Raw genomic sequence first — 18,917 nt, 5'->3', positions numbered from 1 at the left:
AAAAAATATATATACGACCAGACCGTAAATTTGTATATAACGAATATATTTTGCGCCGACCGTCTCCGTTAGTTGCCGTTATAGACTGCTTTCCTTTCTAGCATTTTTTTTCTTCCTTTTTTAAGGTTTTGAAAACCCTATTTGTTAACGGTGCTTAACGGTTTTTAACCTTTGTAAGCCCAAAGTTTGAACCTCAAACGGCACTCTAGCTAGTGCGTTAAATCTCGAATTGGTCTGGGATAGTGGGTGTGAAAGGCCACCCGTTCGCGGGTGTTTCTTGACCGTTGGATTTGGAAATATATGATCGAGGTTTAAGTGACGTTTTTCCAAGTAAAGATACGTTTTAACTGATTTAGGGTTTTTTTCTCTTTTTAAAACCAAATGGATTTACTTTTGATTTATTATAATTATCTGTCAGTTGAAGAGATTTATACGATCTCTTTTAATTTTTACCTTTTTTTTATGGAACTTATATTTTTTTTATTTAATATCAGTTTTCGCCCCTTAACTATTGATTTAGCCCAGTTTTGTCCTTAAACCATTATGTTTTTGACAAATATCCTCCCTCTACTTGATTTATTTAACTGTTAGATCAATTAGTCAAACTTTCACTATTGGTCAAAACTCATTCTAAAAAAAACATATTGTGATATTTTCAACTGAAATTTTACACATGCTAATGAAACTTCTATCCAATTTCATAAATAATTTCAAAGATTTTTAAAATAAAAAGATACTTTTTTATTTTTTTGAATAATAAAAAATCAAAAAGTTGTGAAACAAATATAAAATAAGCTAAAATTACGTCAAAAAAAATTGAAGCTCCGAATAGTTCATATGAATTCACATAGATACTCTTAGCATGTTTGGCAGTGTGGTTGCGGTTAATTTTCAAATAACTTTTCGTGTTGAAATGCATGTCAATAATGTTTTTTTATTTTTAAAAAATTATTTTTGACATCAGCACATCAAAACGATCCAAAACACATAAAATATATTAAATTTTAGCAAAAATAAAATTTGAATTTTTGAGGAACGCGGTTTGCATGGTGTTATGTGTTCGACCATATAAACATTTTGAGAATCATACAATGAACAAGCAAATAATTTATATGATTTTTTAGACTCCCAGGCAAAACTTGGGATCGTTTCAAGTTATTTTCTTTTTTTTATGTTAATATTTAATGTCTAAGAAAAATCTAAAAATTATTTTTGAAAATAAATTGAGTTTTGCTAGCAGATATGAAAAATTTAAGCTCAAAATACCAAAAAAAAAAAACAAAATTTGGGATCATTTCAATTTTTTATTTTTTTTAATATTTAATGTTTAAGAAAAATTTTAAAAAGCTTCTTAAACTCAAAGTTTCTAAAATTATTTTGAAATTAGATTGAATTTTGGTAGCACATGTGAAAACTTTAAGCTCAAAATACCAAAAATATGATACGTCATTTTATGAATGCTAACACAACCTAAGTTAACACAACCTAAGTTATTCATATGATACGGTCTTGAAACTTCATTTTATGAATGCTAACACAACCTAAGTTATTCATATTTTCAAATAAATAATTTTTAAAAAATGACTAATGTGGTTTTAATTTTTGTTTTGAAGGAAATAGATAAAAAAAAAATATAACCAAAAAAAACCAGAAGTAGGTTGAGCACTTTAGGCCTGCTCTTATAAATTAAAAATAAAATAGGACAAATCAATGACGAGTTGTTGTTTTTAAAGTAGCCATTTATACTACCAACCTTTTTTCATTCAAACCCTTTTATCGAATTCTAGTGCCAACCAAATTAACAAAAGCTTGAGGAGGAAAAAACGTTATTTATTGGTAGGGGTGATCATTTTCGGTTTGATTTGATTTTTATCCAAAAAAGTAACCAGACCAAATTTTTTTAAAAAAAAAAACCGAACCGAAACCGGTTTCAGTTCGGTTCGGTTCGGTTTTTTAGGACAAAAACCAGTTCAAACCGGTTTGACTCGGTTTTTTCAGTTTGGCTCGGTTTTTTCCGGTTTGGCTCGGATTTTTTCGGTTTGGGTTCGGTTCGGTTTTTTTAGTTTTAAGCTTATAAAACCGAAACCGAACCAATCGGTTTTTTCAAAATTTTAATCGGTTTTTTCTCACGGTTCGGTTTTTTCGGTTTTTTTTTTCCGGTTTTCTCGATTTTTTGGTTTTTTTACTCATCCCTATTTATTGGGAGAGGATTTACTGTTTATTTAAAATAGTACAATGATTATATTATTCTTCTAAAAAAATTGATGAATTATCTACTAGGGGTAGTACGGTCTTTTCACAAGATTCATTAGTCATTATTAAATTGATCGGGGATAGCTTGATCTTTTTATTTTTTAAAAAAATACAGTGAAATAACTAAATTACTATTAAAAGCAAAAACTTGTTTAAGAGGCGTCTAGGAGCGTTTTTGTATTTTCATCCTGATTTTTTAATTATAATCAAGTTCACGTAGGAGTAAAATGGTATTTTAGTAAATATAACTTGAAAACCAAAGTTGGTTGGTGTTGTGGTCTTCTAAATTCACGTGTGGCGTTTGCCAACACCCGAACAACAACTTTCGTGATGATATTGGAAGCGTTTAGACGTCTCCTTCTACATGGGGAGGTGTATGTCGTCGTTCATGCGACGATGTGTTGCTAATGGCTTTTTTTTTTTTTTTTATCTCTTCTCCCCTTACAATTCATAGTGGTCATTCAAAATTTCAGAGTTATTCTCTCATTTAGTGATATTTTAACTTTAGTCCTTATTTTTTTTAATTTCTAATTTTTGTTATTGGTCCTTTTATCAAGTTTCGATTTGTTTTTATTTCATACTTGAATCCATAATTATGATTTGTTATTTTTCAAATAAAATCCTCATCCTTGTGATTTTGATTTTTGTTATGGATTCTTTTATGAATTTTACTTTTCTTTTTAATTTCTCCCTTCAATTCAAAATTCTAAGTTGTCCTCTCATTTATTTTTTATTTAAAAGTTGGTATTCATTTATTAATTGCTATCTTTTGTTTTGGATCTTTTTGTATAATTATTTTTTTTATTTCATCCTTTCACATTAGATTTGTTGGGAATCGAGTTTCATGGTTTTTCCAAATGTGATGATTTTAGTTTAGTGACTCGAGTTACGAGTTTGAAAAGTTAACATACGTTGATATTATTTTTTTCACTTATTTTTTTTATTTCATCTTTTGACTTTGTTTCGAAAAATGAGTTTCATGATTTTCTTCGGTTTTCTTTCACTCAGATTATTTTGATCCCATGACCTAAACAACAGGTTTGGCTAGTTGACCTGAGTATTTTTTAGGGTTGTTTTTTCTTAATATTTCTTTTTACGGTGTCGTCCTTCAAAATTGGGTTCTTTATAAAATTAAAATTTGTCATTTTTTCTCACTTCGTCTTCTATTAGGTTATCTCATTCACATAATCTGACTCGTAGGGTTTGATGGTTTTACCCAGATTTGTAGGAGTTTTATTTTTCTGGGCTTCCTTTTGTTGACTGGATTTTTTCTCGATTTTATCTTTCTACATTTGAATTATTGGGGATTAACCATTATTATATTTTTCAATTTACTTTTTATGAGATTTGTTCAACCTCACTCGGGTTGTGAGTTTTCCAAGCTAGCTTGGATTGAAATTCAACTTTTTAACTTTTATCTTTTTGACAGGTGTTCATTTTCTTCTAGTCATCATTATCACCTTTTCTTTTAAAATTTGGTTCATTTATCGTCGTTGTTTTTTCTATCATATAATTAAATAAAATCATCTTACTGGACTTAGTAAAGTCTATAACTCAAATCGTGTATTTGTTTTCCTTTCTTAAAACATACTAGTAGCGTCTAAACATCTTATTTTTATGTCACAAAAAAATTGATATAGCTTGCGGCAAAACGCAAGCCACTTATCTAGTTTTGTAGTAAGAAAATTAGGACATTCTAGCCTTTTCATTCAGTTCAATCACCCAATTAATCTAATAATATTATTTGACTTATGTACACACATGTTAATCCATGCTTGAAAATGGAAATTTTCAAAAGAGAATCTTTTTTTCTAAAAAATGAAAATAAAAAGGACATAATGGAGAACTCCACCCCTATTTTAACATTTAATATTAATCTCGAAAGCATTAACACATCTTTCTTAATCTTCACTCGAGCTCTTGTTAGACCAGATATTGTATATCCAAGAGGAAGGTGGAGCATTAACAGACACTAAGTCGTGTGGCCAAAATATTATAGCATTTTTACAATTTATTCTCTCACAAATCATTGTAGATTACAATAGTAAAATTTTAAAAAAATTATTATTTGATCTTCAAACTTTTTTTTTTTGCACAATTGAACCTTTTTAAGCTCAAGTTAGCACCTAATTGTATTTTTTTTTAAAGGAAGGGTTGCATTGAAAGACAAAGAACTAAAATGTAAAAAATGGGTAAAATAGATGATATCTTAAATTTTCACTTGAAAAGTTTAATTTAATCGCCCATATTTTTTATCTGTTAGGTAACCGTTCCCTTTAGTTTTTTAAAATTCAATTTTAGTAGCTCATTTTATTTCTCTTATTTTCAATCTCTTTTTTTTATGAGAGGAGAGAGAGAGAGGCTCACTGGATTTCAATATAGAGAGAAATTTGTTGTTGATAATATTTTTGACAACAAAAATAGATGATTTTGGTGCTAACGGGTTTCATTTTATAAAAAAAGTTTGACCTATATTTTTATATATTTTTTTTCCCGATGAGGTAGATCGAGAATTATTTTGGTTTCAAGTTGATTTTGGTTTTTTAAATTGTTTTTTTTGTAGTATATGTTTATCAAATATTTTGGATATTTTGAGCAAAAAATATATTTTAAATTGAAAACAATTAAGAGACGGTATTTATCAAAGAAGGCGCGCCGGTATTAAGCTAGGAAGGAACGACCCTAGTAGCATGCTATTTACTCCTGCCTTTAACTGCTATCAGCCCTTTGTGTTTATATGCACGTTAGGAAATAGCTTTTTACGAGGAAGACACAAGAAAGAAAGTTTTGTGTGCGTGTGCGTGTGCGTGTGCGTGTGCGTGTGCGTGTGCGTGTGCGTGAAAGAGTAATATTAATTAAAAAAACAAAATTCCGAAATCAAAAGAGTGATTGACTTGAAAAGGTAAAGGATTTCTAGTCACCTATGACTTTTAATGAGCATAAACCGTATAGAAATGACTATAACAATTAGATGGGAAAAAGAGAGGATAGAGGGTCTCCAAATCTATTTAAAAAAATAAAAAAAAAAAACCCCCCACCCGCATTCAATATTTTTTAACTCACTATTAGCAGAATTATTTATGAATTAGCAGAAATATGACGGGTATAAGAACCACTTAAGGCACTAAAGAAACAAAAACAAAAACTACTAATTTAATATTTTTTAAGAAAATCGAAAGCTAAGTGATAAAGATTTTGTGAAATCTTCTAATTAATATATTAATGGGTAAAAGGACTAGAGTTGGTTGTGTGTATTTACCAAAATAACATAATTCTTTTTATGTTAAGGTACACATAGAAATAAGTTATTGACATAAGTAAAACTAAAGCAATTATAGTATTTTATATCGTTCATGGATGCACTAGTTCCCTTGAGGTAATTCTATGATTTCTCAAGGTAAAAAAATTAGGAATTAGTAAGGTTGTTTTTAGAAATCAGGGTCTTATACATATGCGGGAAGGTAAAAAAAAAAAGGGAGATGAGTTCTTCCTTCTTCACCATAATTGTTATTTGAATAAATAAAAGTTATGTGTTTGTTCGGGATAGCATTTGTTATTAGACTGGACGCTGCATATATGGAAAAATTGTAAAGTTCAATTCCTAGCAAATCAAACGCTGAAGGATGAAATCGATGAAAAAATAGTAATTAAAAGAATCGTGATGAAAATCAAAATAAAAAAATAAATTAGAGAAAAACTATAATTTTTTGATTGAATGGTTAAACTAAAAAGAAAAATAACTTTAAAAAAGATAAAAAAAAATCAAAAGAATGAGGATCAAATTGAAAAAAATAATATATCATAAACTTTGATTGGATGATGGAATTGAAAACCAATAAAATTTTTACAAAATGATCAAGAAAAAAAACTAAAAATCAAAATAATAAGGCCCGCATTGGAGAAAATAATATATAACAAATTGAGATTGAAGGACTAAATTGAAAACAAATAAAACTTTTACAAAAGAGTCAAGAGCAAAAATTAGAAGTCAAAAGAATAAAGACCGAAGCTAAAATATCAACAACAAAAAAAATCAATTTGTAATTTTTAGAGGAGAAGAGAAAAAAAAAAGGAAAAAAATCTAACTAGTGACAAACTATCCCACTGCTACTGACAAGTGCCGTACCAAAATAAAAAGGATATTATAGAAAGGTATTTTATACCACTAGGAAACATCGCATGTGCCGCTGAAAGTGAGAAGACACCTCCCACATATCGGTACGTGTGATGCACACTCCAACAAGTTTTTCAATTCGATTAATATTTTATCCTTGTTAAAAGATTATAAGCTTTTTATGAACTTGGTAATCATAAAAAAGCCAAAATAAAAAGATTGAAAGGCCCCCATATATATATATATATATATATATATATATATATATATATATATATATATATATATATATATGCGCGCGCATGACTTCAAATTTTTTTTCAAAGAGTAAATCTATTATGTTACTTTATTTTAAAAAATATAAAAACAAAAATACCTCTCTCAGCCAATTTTTAAAATTTTGACTTGAAGGTTAATTCAATTGTTTTATTGAAGGTCAATTCTTTAATATCTAATGGGACATATAAAAATACCAAAACATCTGCAACACAAAGACCATTAATTTTATTTGAGAATTTGAGTAAAAAAACGTCAATTAGTGGTATAATGAACCAAAAAGCAATCAATCGCTTTCGGATGAAACGACAAAAAGCAACGATGATTTTTTTTTTTTCATGAAGTCAAAAACAAAAAAACCTGCCTCTATCAAGAAATGCTCTTATTCTTCTCCTACCACAGTTCAATTTAGCATGGTGCTTCAAAATTGGTATGTTCCATTAATAATATATAGAGGTTAATTTAATCAAATTCATATATAGTAGAGTTACCTCTTATAATTTTTACTAGTTTGTAGCTCATGCTCTGCTCTCTTGCAAGTTGTACCAATATTTTTTTACTAGTTAGATGATTTTACTAGAAGAAATTAAAGGACAAGAAAAAAAAAGAATTATTATTACAATTTACAGTTAACTTACCTTCATTCTGTCGTGGACTAGATCAAAAATTAATTTTTATCGCAAAAAAAGTAATATTTTAATAAATTTCAATTAAAATTAAAGACCCATTGAATTGGGTCCTTTCTTGACCTAGGTTTTCAATAAAACCATGTTAAAGTTGACTTCATATTACTCGATTGACTAAACAAGTCAAAGTATCAGTCGATCAACCCAGCAAAAACCTAATTTAACTTCAAAAAAATTAAGATGATGGCATTTTAACAGTGTTTTTAAAATATTAAGATGATGATAACTTAGATCGACTTAAGTTAACATGTCAAATACATAACTTGATTAAGTCAAATAACTTTTTTTAAATAATTCTTTATTTAACAATAAAATAAAAAAATAAGCATGCTAAAAAAACCGATTGAATATTAAAAAAAAAACATCATGAAAGATTGTACAAAAAAACACTTGCTAATATATATATATATATATATATATATATATATATATATATATATATATATATATATATATATAAAGCTATGATCATAGTTTAAAAACAAACGTGTAAAAATTGAATGGTATTCAATAAAAAAATTCTCAAATAATTTCTTAATCAATCTATTTAATGAATTTAAATTAAGATTTCAATATAAAAAAATGACAAAAAATAAAGAATCGGTGCATGGGTTTGGGTGGACTAGCGCATTTAATCTATATAAAAAGTCAGACTCTTAGGCCTAAACTTTTTATTTATTTATTTATTGATTCTAGGAGTGCCCACATTGTCTGCTTTCTTAGTTTTTAACTACTAGAGAGGTGGTCGGAAAATCAAACTTGGGTTTCCAAGATTTAAAAAATTATTTTTAATCTATTTTCATCTAAAAACACCCTTATAACCTAAATAAATCAATCTATCAACTTAAAAGAATCCAAAAATTGTTCAAAAGCACAAAATCAAACTGGAAGAAAAACAAAATCTTTTTCAATCCTGATCTAGTTTTTCCATCAATATAAAGGGTAAATAACATTTTTATGTAGCTTCTCTTATCAGATGAAACATGTTGACACTAGAAATATATTTTTTGTTATTAGAACATGGCTAATTAACAACTTTTTCTCTTCTTTATTGTTTTTAAATGAGTTTCTTTCTTTTTTTTATCAAACTCAAATATTAAAAAATAAGTAAAATAAAGTTTTAAATCAAAAAAAAATCCAAACTAAAGGAATAAAAAGAAAAAAAAATCAAAATAAAGGGATAAAAATTAGATTTGCCAAATTTTTAGGCAAAAAAATTAAAAAAAAGCACTCCACAAACCGTGAACAAAAAAAAACAATGATAACAAAATAGAAAGAAAAAAAATCACCAAGTCTAATTTCTATAAAATGAATCGTGGTTAAATGAAATTGAAAACAAAAATATTTGATCACCGACTAAAAAAGAGAAATATTGTTGAATTGAAATACACAATGTAATGCACTGTACAGCCACGATGAGTAGTTTTTACGTTTTCGTTATTTTTTAGCCGACAATGCCCAGGTCGATACTTGCGTTTTAACCTGATTTGGCCAAAGTTATAATGCAAATTATATATATATATATATATATATATATATATATATATATATATATATATATATATATATATATAAAATGGCCATTAAACAAGCTCGATCCCTTAATTTGTTTTGTTCAATAAAATTTGATTCATGGGTCAATGGATTTATGGCAGAGATCCAACTCTTGCCACAACTTCCTAATCTTACCATCATTTTCTTGATTTTTTCGTTAGAAAACTCATCTCAACATTTATAATTGTGTCTTGGGATAAGTGTTTTACTATAACTCAATCTACAGTCAAATATGTTTTGAGATATAGTAAAATTATCAAGCCTTTTGATCCCAAAAAAATTAAGTCTTTTGGGTGAGGGCCATGATGTTTTTTTTTTTTATACAGTAAAAATATTGTTTCGCCTCTAAAATCAATAAAATATAGAACTATTGATCAAGAATTTTCTTAACTTTACATAAGTTTCTTAACAGTAAAAATACAAATTTTCCCTTATAGTCAAAAAATTATTGTATTGTTAGATAAGGATGTTTTGGGGTTTTAAAATTTTACTATATAATGCAAATACATCTTTAATCTTGGAAGAGACAAAACATAAGCTTAGCATTTTAAGGTAATTTTTGTACTTTCATATGGATATTTTGTTTAATTTTCTGGGTCATGGGGGGCATTTTTGTATTTTTAATATTTTTTAAAAAAATTTAATGCTTAAAGTTGTTGGAGCGTGCTTAGCATGTCCCAGCGAGTGAGTGGCATGCGCGTCTTTCAGGCGGCATGTGTGAAGCCACTCGATGGACATAACTGGTCATCCACCGTCTCTTTAAATGCGCAGTCATATCCTCTTCCATTTAGAGTGGCACATAGCAGCTTACAGTGGTTGTTTGATTTTTTTTCCCTCTCTCCTGGCATGTAATATACATCATTGTCCTCTACCGCCTCCTTAAATGCACAGTCGTATCCTCTTCCATTTAGAGTGGCACATGACAGTTTACGGTGGTTGGATTATTGTCGGTGGTTGTTTGATTTTTCCCCCTCTCTTCTGACATTTAATGTACACCATTGTCTCTTTTGTTTCTTACTTTTCAATTTCAATCCTCATTCTATTAGTTTCTTATTTCGTTTTTATTTCATTTATAGAAGTTTTAATTCTTTTCAATTTAGTTCTTCAATTGCAATTTCTATTTGGTTTTTTCATTAGTCCTTATTTTTTAAAATTTCTGATTTTGTCCTCGACACCTATGTTGAAGTTTTTTTCTTTCAATTTCATCATTCGATCAAATTTTATGTTGTTTTATTTTTTTTAATTTGACTCTCATTTTTTTTCTTTTATTAAAGATATTTTTTAATTCAATTAAACTCTCCAATTGAAAATTTATATCCCTCTAATTAATGTTTTTTTCTCACCCTCATTTTTTTGGATCCTTTATGTAATTAATTTTCTTCTCTGTTTCATCTTTCGACATGTAGTTTGTTAGGATTTCAGCTTCGTATGATCTTATTGTTTTGCATTAAGTTTTTTTTAATTTTGATTTTGAGATTATCTTTAAGTTTTTATTATGGATTTATCCTAGTCTCATGACTTAGATCATGATTTTCGTATGCATTTTTTAATATAAGTTTTTTTAGTTGTTTTGTTTCTATTTTATTTTTCAAGGTATTATTCTAATTCATCTATAATTTTTTTATACAAATGAAGTTTATTTTTTAAAATAAAAAATATTCGTTTTAAATTATATTGCTGATGTGTCCGGTCTTGCGTAATATTTTTAATGACGTAAGGTTTATACAAGCAGTTTCATTTATATTTATCTTTTAAGTTATAAGTTTTTTTAGTTGTTTTGTTTCTATTTCATTTTTCAAGGTATTATTCTAATTCATCTATAATTTTTTTATATAAATGAAGTTTATTTTTTAAAATAAAAAATATTCGTTTTAAATTATATTGCTTATGTGTCCGGTCTTGCGTAATATTTTTAATGACGTAAGTTTATACAAGCAGTTTCATTTTTATTTATCTTTTAAGTTATAAGTTTTTTAGATATTATATTTATCTTTTATTTATTTAAATAAATAAGTTTAGTAAACACAATTAGATGTATGTCTTATTTTATATTATGGAATATCTTGATCTTGTTTACAGACTTTTTAATTTACATTTTAAATTTTTATGTAAAAAACTACATTGAGGTAACCTGTATACCCGGTATTTTTTTTGAAAAAAAATATTATAATCCGGGTTAAATAGCTAGGGTATAATATACACAGCATCGACCCTTTATTCCTATACTATATTATGGAAATACTCTTGCTCAGGTCTTTAACGGAGAATCAAGGAGGCAAACGTTAATTTTATGTCCACTCATCAAAAATTCTGCTAAGGTTTATATCATTAATTAACGGATTAAAACAACGTTCCCCGCCATCCTGTCTAACATGACCATGATACCTTTCCTTGACTGTACGTATCTGCAAACTTCACATTCCATCATGCCACTTGCCATAAATCCTATATATAAATCCTACAAAGCAGCACTTTGGTATTCACCTACCAAATCGAGAGGTTTTATTATTTGTCCGGAAACAAGAAAGGATCGATGGAACTTCCCTTCATCTCCCTGCTTCCCTATGGAATCCTCTTCATCATCTCTGCAGTTTCACTATCATACCTCATAAACAAACACAAATATTCTCTCTCCTCCCTCAACAACCTCCCGCCTGGTAATACCGGTTTGCCATTAATCGGTGAAAGTCTGGAGTTCCTGACCACGGGGCAAAAGGGTCAGCCGGAGAAGTTCATATTAGACAGAATGGCAAAGTTCTCATCCAAAGTCTTCAAAACCTCGTTGTTTTGTGAACCAACTGCAGTATTCTGTGGTGCAGCAGGGAACAAGTTCTTGTTCTCTAATGAGAATAAGCTTGTCACTGCATGGTGGCCTGATTCTGTCAACAAAATCTTCCCTTCCTCTCAACAAACTTCTTCACAAGAAGAATCCAAGAAAATGAGAAAGCTTTTCCCACTTTTTTTCAAGCCAGAATCACTTCAAAGATATATTAGTGTGATGGATGTGATTGCACAAAGGCACTTGGCTTCTGATTGGGAAGGCAAACAGGAAGTCAGTGTTTTCCCTCTGGCTAAGACGTACACTTTTTGGTTAGCTTGCCGCTTATTTCTAAGCATGGAAGATCCTGAGGAAGTCCAAAAGTTCGCCAAACCCTTCAATGATTTAGCCGCTGGGATTATATCCATACCCATTGATTTGCCCTGGACACCCTTTAATCGCGGGGTCAAAGCATCAAATGTGGTGCACAAGGAGCTTCTAAAGATCATAAAGCAGAGGAAGATTGATCTAGCGGAGAACAAGGCATCCCCCACACAAGATATACTGTCCCATATGCTAACCACAGCTGACGATAATGGGCAATGCATGAAAGAGATCGATATTGCCGATAAGATACTTGGTTTGCTTGTTGGAGGTCACGACACAGCCAGTGCTGCTATAACTTTTATTGTCAAGTATCTTGCAGAGTTGCCTCATGTCTACAACAAGCTCTTGGAAGGTAAAATAAAACTCCAGTATGCATGTATATATATACCTGCAAATACTTACATGTATATACATGTAGGCCTATATATATATGTAATTAAATATTGTTGGATGACAGAACAAAGAGAGATCGCAAAAACGAAAACACCTGGAGAGCTGTTGAATTGGGAGGACATACAAAGGATGAGATATTCATGGAACGTTGCCTGTGAAGTGATGAGAGTTGCTCCCCCACTCCAAGGAGCTTTCCGAGAGGCCATGACCGAGTTCAACTACGCAGGTTTTACAATTCCGAAGGGATGGAAGGTCAGTTAATTAGCCATCAAGATTAATCCATATTAATTTGTTTTAGCAATTAGCAATTAGCAATTAGCAACTGGCAAAATACGTCTTCTGATGTTGAGACCAATTGGCAGCTGTATTGGAGCGCAAACACTACACACAAAAATCCTGAATGTTTCCCTGAGCCAGAGAATTTTGACCCATCTAGATTCGAAGGCAATGGACCGGCCCCATACACCTTTGTTCCATTTGGAGGAGGTCCTAGGATGTGTCCAGGCAAAGAATATGCTAGACTGGAAATACTTGTTTTCTTGCACAACTTGGTTAAAAAGTTCAGATGGGAGAAGCTGCTTCCTAAAGAGAGGATAATTGTAGATCCAATGCCAATACCTTCAAAAGGCCTTCCGATCCGCCTCCACCCTCACGAGGCTGCCTAAATCAACCAAACATCAATTTAACTTCCATTTTGTCTCCATTCAACTTGTGTCTAAAGGAATTGATGTTTAGAACATCGATTAGTTTATCATTGATTCCATTTCAATTCAAATGCTACTTGTTCAAACCGGGAGTGTCATCAAGCCACGAAAGGGCTTAAACAGGATTTTGCAGCTAAGCACTCCACTGAAATACTAGATAACAAAAGTATGACCTAAATAAGAACGTGGATTTAGAATATCAAGTCCTCCACAAAAGTCGTTGACCAGTGTGCACCAAAAAAGAATCCTCTTCTCTCGAGGAATTTCACACTTCTAAGCATAGATTTTCTTGAAAGATATCACCGTAAATCATTGATCTCCGGCTGCTCTCAAAACACACTATCATGGAGCGATCCTCAGCGGGTCACGAGGGAAAAGTGATGTTTTACGAATGTTGTTCAGACCACAGAATAGCATCACCACACGCTCCAACCCTGCTCCAAACCCACCATGAGGAGGGGCACCATATCTGTAAAAAGAGCGACCATGGGAATCCATCAACAGGCAAGGAAAAAGTTCCACTCCCTTTCATTTATGAAGGCTAATACGAAGAAAACAACCAAGACAATCAGACTCCACAATACAATCAGCAAAGAGAGAAATGAATGGCCCCAATAAACTCCAAACCAGAAATCTGCCTTTTTCTCCATTGTTTAATAAATAACAAATAAAACGATTACTTTTATCCCCATTAATTGAAGTAACACATGAAAATATATTAAAGATGATTCACCATAGAAAGAAAACAGCTCAAAAGAATTATCAACTCAACTAACTACAGATCATTCTCAGCATTTTTCTGATACTCCTTTTTGGTTCATTTTTTACTTTTATAGATAGCGAATGGAATTCAATATATCAAACATTCTGTAATATATATTTTCTTGCTCCTTGTTGACAAGACTATGTGAACGACTTCCGGTACATAAATACTGACGACTTCACATTTAATAGACTCAACTCAAATAATTAGATACTACCATCACTGTCACAACATCCAAGCAACTACCTTCAGACAGGGAGATCCTTTTAGTGCCATATAGATGCAAAATGGGTGAAGAAACCTTGCCAGATACAATGCATCAAGTTTCAAAAGAGAACAACAACAAGAGTACATAAACTAATTTCACCATGAACACAGAACAAAACAAGAAGAATTGCACCTTCATTTTCAATTTTTGCATTTCTTTATCAAAGAAAATCAAGGAAATACAAAAAAATACCTGAAAGAATCAATGTATGTTGATATTGTGCTGACATCAATCCCACATGCCTGTGCACGTTCTACCAAGAATTCTGGTACATGGACACGCTGTGCTCCGGAAATTATCTCCTCACCTAACAGACATGGGTCAAGTCAATAAAATTCACAACCAAATAGTAAAAGAGTATCATATCTCCATTCCATAAACATTAAAAACATGTCCAAGCATGCACATATTCAAGACTCCAGATATAAAGCAAACAGTGTAACATTCATACTAATGAGATAAAAATACTCATCAAATGGTTTACCTCGAATAAAGACATCAAATGAGTTACTGTATTTTGGATCATCATAGCATGGCATGGTGTAGAATGGCCTAACAGCCAAAGGATACCGGTGAAGAATGTAAAACTCAGTGCCGTACCTACCATAAGAAGTAAGGATTAGCCCATTTGATTACTATGGCTACAATAGAGAAAATTCTCCAGTCAATAAATTGAACACAGAAAATATGAAATTACTTCTCCAAAACAAGCTGCCCAAGTTTTCTCTCTGATTCTGTATTCAAGTCCCCATAAGGATCAATTTCCACTCCTGCTTCCTGCAAAAGGAAATTGAATTTACGATTGAGCATGTAAAATTTTCCATAGGTATGCAGCAGCTGTATGTCAGCCTTAGCAAGCATAAGCAGCAGTTTTAGTCGCTATAATTGAAAAACAACTATTTTATACTGTTGCCAAATGCCTCACATTTTGTTCTTCATACAAAACCAACTTAACTGGCATTTTGAAAAGAAAATCAAGGACTCCAACAAACATAAGTCATGGAGAGATTACACAAGAGCCTTGGACAAGTCCTTTACGGTCTTCCCTTTCCATCCTATTTGTATATGGCTGTCATACATGACACCATATATCGACAATTAAAACAGAGAAAGCACCTTAATGGGATCTTCTGCCAAATAACAGATACAAAACTTCCTCGTATAGTTCCTAGGTAGTTTCAGTTCAAATCAATCATCATAGCCAAAAACATATCCTCTCTATGTATATGGTTTATTCCATAAAGAGGGGGGGGGGGAATTCTAAACTAAGAGCATGTCAAAATTCGAAAAACAGAACATATATGGAAATAAGATCACTTAATAACAGTTTATGAGTGAAGGTTGTTGCATGAAGTTTTACATATCAACAAATTGCCTTTCTCGTGTATAAGAAATCAAACTTTTAACTCTCAAGTGAAATGACCTACATCATAACAGTGTGTACGTCAAAATAGGTGGTAAGGGTTCAGTTCAATAGCAGTGCATCAACAAATTGCCTTTCTCGTGTATAAGAAATCAAACTTCTTCTAACTCTCAAGTCAAATGACCTACATCATAAAAGTGTGTACGTCAAAATAGGTGGTAAGGGTTCAGTTCAATAGCAGTGCAACAGAGGCCATTCAGGTTCAGTGTCGAATAACATATGTTGGCCAATACCTCTTATGCTCCCCTCTTCTTAATAAGTCAATTATTCTCCCACCATCCTAACGCTGTTTGCAGACCTAATCTTTACTACCTTATTGGGAAACTAGTTATTTACTGTCCTTGATCTCATCATATTGAACATGCATACAAACAAATAAAATTCTATCCTCTCAAGTTGCGCATTTGACCCCCATCTTCAAATCTTAAGGACAGTGAAAGAGGGCATTCATGCATGCATAGAGACATATATAAATTTATTCTCTTACCTTGAGCATTTGAACCCCCTCTTCAAATCTTAGGCGCAGAGTCTTTGGCAGGTACTGTGAGCAAGTAAATAGGAGAGATCAGGTAGAGGATTCAAAATGATGCACAAGTTAGTGCTCATAAATCACACTTCTTAAAGTTTGTCCAATATATTAGCAATCAATGTCTTGCACTAGAAATAATAATGGTACTGAAATTTGTTACAAATAATGACCTTCAAAGGTTCAAATGGATATTGCCTCCCAACTGCTTCAAGATATTTGCTGCACTTTTTATTCAAATGGTCAAACATTGTGACAAATAAATGGTCAACAATATCCATCACCTGCATAAACAAACTCAAATTTTCAGCTAAACATCAATCATCATCTCAATTCAGATGCCCATGACTAGCTAACCAAACAGAATCCTACCTCGGTATAGTGTTGCTTAATCTCCATTTCAACATCAAGACCGGTAAACTCGCATAAATGCCTATGAGTGTAAGAATCCTCTGCCCTAAAAACTGGACCAATCTCAAAAACACGCCCAAAATCACCACAAATTGCCATTTGCTTGTGAAGTTGAGGTGACTGAGCCAAGCAGGCAGCTTGCCCTTTGTAGTCCAGCTTAAACACAGCAGAACCACCTTCACTGGAGCCTGCTATCAGTTTTGGTGTGTGGATTTCAACAAAATCTTCTGACAATAAGAACTGCCTGAATATCTGCACAATGGTATAATACATTCAAAGACTGAGATGCATGTGTGAGAGAGAAAGGCAGGGGGGTGGGGGGGGGATTAGTCTGACACATAGAGCTCCTGGATTCAGTGCACAGACAACTAGAAACTGCATACCATACAAAGACGAGATATTATTTCTGTTAAATTAGTAAAAGGTTATCTTTGTTCCTCTGAAAATAGAGGATACTTTTTTGCTTGTTGAAAATGAAAACAAGACATAATACAATTTAAAGGAGAGGAACAAAAATAGGAGAAAAAAAGAAATAAAACGTTCCTCTTTTTTCTGTTTTTATAATTCCAATAAATAATATATTACAGGAAGAAAGAGGTCCCTGTAAAACAATGAACTTGACTCGATAAAAGGAGGTTGAATTCACCAAGGTAGTGAGCAACTGAGCAATGGACAGAAATAATTAAGTATTTTTTCTTTTAACTGTTGAGGATGACAACAAGTACTCAAGCATTTGACAAAACCCTTGTTGTTTGTGATAACTAGCCACAATTTCTCTGTCATTTCTAGAAGGCAGGATTTCTGTGTCAAGTTTTTTTCTTCTTACATATGCTATGAAACATTCTCCACGAACCTCAAACATTCAATCCCAGAATTTGAACAACACTTAATGATGAAAATTTTATTAATCCTACAACACCTAAACTTGAACGAATTATGAAGATGCAAAGTAAATATCTTTACCATCACAAAAAAAAAGGTTAGAAAAAAGAAAGGAACTCACATTGCAAACTTGACATTGAATGCGGAAAATCCCTTGGTTAGCAGATGTTCGAAAGTCCAGAACTCTATAATTCAGCCGTGTATCTTGATTGACACGAACAAGTTGTTCTCCAGCCTGCACGAGTCAAACAGTCTAGTATTTGGATTGAACTATTTAAGAAGTAGTTCTAAAAAATCACAGCTACCACAAAATAACCAGGAAACAACAGAGACGAGATAAAATTTATACCTCCAAAGCCTCTTCAATTTCCTTCTCACTTCGAGAAGCATCCTCAATATTAATGGGAAGTGTCGGCATAGCTTTGTCAACACAATAAAGCTTACTAACTTGAATCTCAACCTGCAAAAAACAATTAACAAACATAAGTAATTCAAAAAGAAAAAACCAAACAAAAAAGAAAAACCAAACAAAAAAATAATAAAACCAGACCTGCTGTGTGGTGCCCTTAATAGCAATAGAGGGGACAGAAACAACGCCATGGATATCAACAATTGACTCCCGGCTCAATCCAGCGGCAAACTTGACCATCTGTTTACTAACTACATCAGGCCGCGCAGTAACCACACACTGCACAGTAAAACCTTTCTCTCTAACCACAACAAATGCCATATTTTTTCCAACAGCGCGCGTGGTTTGCGCACGGCCGCGAATCAACACCTCTTTTTCTTTCAACTCATGAGTCAGGTCTCCGACTTGTGTCCACGCTTTTAGATCTGCTTCCACCTTCGATTGCAGATCTTGAAGCGGAATATTACCATAGTTCGCCGCGAGTGGGTCCTCCTCGATAGAAAGTGAGGACGCGGCGGCGGCGGCCAAAGCGGCTTCCTGACGGCGACGTAACTTCTCTTGCTTTGCTGCTTCCTTCTTTGCAGCTTTTTTGCTCGCTGATTTTGAGGATTCATCTTCTCCTTCTTGATCTGGTTTGGGGATTTCGGATTCGGATGACATGGTGATTGCGTTGATGCTACGGGCGAGAGTAACGAGTGAATTAGGAAGGAGAAAATAAACGAGATGCGAAGAGAGAAAGAGAGATATACAATTTATATAAATATTTAACTCGTTTTTATATTTAAAAAGTTTCTCTATTATTATTTTTTTAATATCATTTATATATTATTAATTTACTTGTCACGCTACATTGCTGATTGAATTAAAAAAAAAAAATATATAATTAATATTCAAATTATTAAAAAAAATATTGTTATTAAATTTAGCATAATGAGTTAATCTTTAAACTTTCTGATATAATTTTTTGTCTAACCCGAGTTTCAAATTAAATCACATAAAAATTATCTTGATATAATTTAATTAACTTTATGAGTTCAAAAATAACTCCGATAACTGGTAAAAACATAGTTAGACTTTAACAAATCTTCAAGATAGTGTTTTTTTTAATAT

General features: G+C 31.6%; 2 protein-coding genes across 2 annotated transcripts; one reads left to right on the top strand and one right to left on the bottom strand.

Annotated features, from left to right (window-relative positions):
* The first annotated feature begins 11,191 nt into the window (after positions 1 to 11,191).
* LOC7487256 (beta-amyrin 28-monooxygenase) lies at positions 11,192 to 13,312 on the top strand. The gene is made up of 3 exons (XM_002309021.4): positions 11,192 to 12,380; positions 12,486 to 12,673; positions 12,784 to 13,312. Exons 1-3 carry the CDS (start codon positions 11,417 to 11,419, stop codon positions 13,084 to 13,086), a joined length of 1,455 nt encoding a protein of 484 aa, XP_002309057.2. The 5' UTR covers positions 11,192 to 11,416; the 3' UTR covers positions 13,087 to 13,312.
* On the bottom strand, positions 13,131 to 18,550 carry LOC7454925 (aspartate--tRNA ligase 2, cytoplasmic). Its single transcript, XM_002308121.4, has 10 exons — positions 17,949 to 18,550; positions 17,748 to 17,858; positions 17,520 to 17,633; positions 16,478 to 16,768; positions 16,279 to 16,389; positions 16,067 to 16,120; positions 14,854 to 14,933; positions 14,641 to 14,756; positions 14,349 to 14,463; positions 13,131 to 13,594 (listed from the first exon to the last, which is right to left on the bottom strand). Exons 1-10 carry the CDS (start codon positions 18,465 to 18,467, stop codon positions 13,468 to 13,470), a joined length of 1,638 nt encoding a protein of 545 aa, XP_002308157.2. The 5' UTR covers positions 18,468 to 18,550; the 3' UTR covers positions 13,131 to 13,467.
* Between the last annotated feature and the right edge of the window lie 367 nt (positions 18,551 to 18,917).

Source organism: Populus trichocarpa, chromosome 6, assembly GCF_000002775.5.
Source record: "Populus trichocarpa isolate Nisqually-1 chromosome 6, P.trichocarpa_v4.1, whole genome shotgun sequence".
Classification (NCBI taxonomy): domain Eukaryota; kingdom Viridiplantae; phylum Streptophyta; class Magnoliopsida; order Malpighiales; family Salicaceae; genus Populus; species Populus trichocarpa.
The sequence above is the reverse complement of the archived record's forward strand: the minus strand, read 5'-3'. Positions and strand labels throughout refer to the sequence as shown.

Excerpts from the sequence above, each read along its gene's own strand:
- LOC7487256 (XM_002309021.4), top strand. The coding sequence starts at position 11,417 with ATGGAACTTCCCTTCATCTCCCTGCTTCCCTATGGAATCCTCTTCATC. Across the intron at positions 12,381-12,485 it reads CTACAACAAGCTCTTGGAAG|AACAAAGAGAGATCGCAAAA; the intron begins GTAAAATAAAAC and ends GTTGGATGACAG. Across the intron at positions 12,674-12,783 it reads CAATTCCGAAGGGATGGAAG|CTGTATTGGAGCGCAAACAC; the intron begins GTCAGTTAATTA and ends ACCAATTGGCAG.
- LOC7454925 (XM_002308121.4), bottom strand. The coding sequence starts at position 18,467 with ATGTCATCCGAATCCGAAATCCCCAAACCAGATCAAGAAGGAGAAGAT. Across the intron at positions 16,390-16,477 it reads TTAAGCAACACTATACCGAG|GTGATGGATATTGTTGACCA; the intron begins GTAGGATTCTGT and ends TTGTTTATGCAG. Across the intron at positions 14,757-14,853 it reads GGGCAGCTTGTTTTGGAGAA|GTACGGCACTGAGTTTTACA; the intron begins GTAATTTCATAT and ends TTCTTATGGTAG.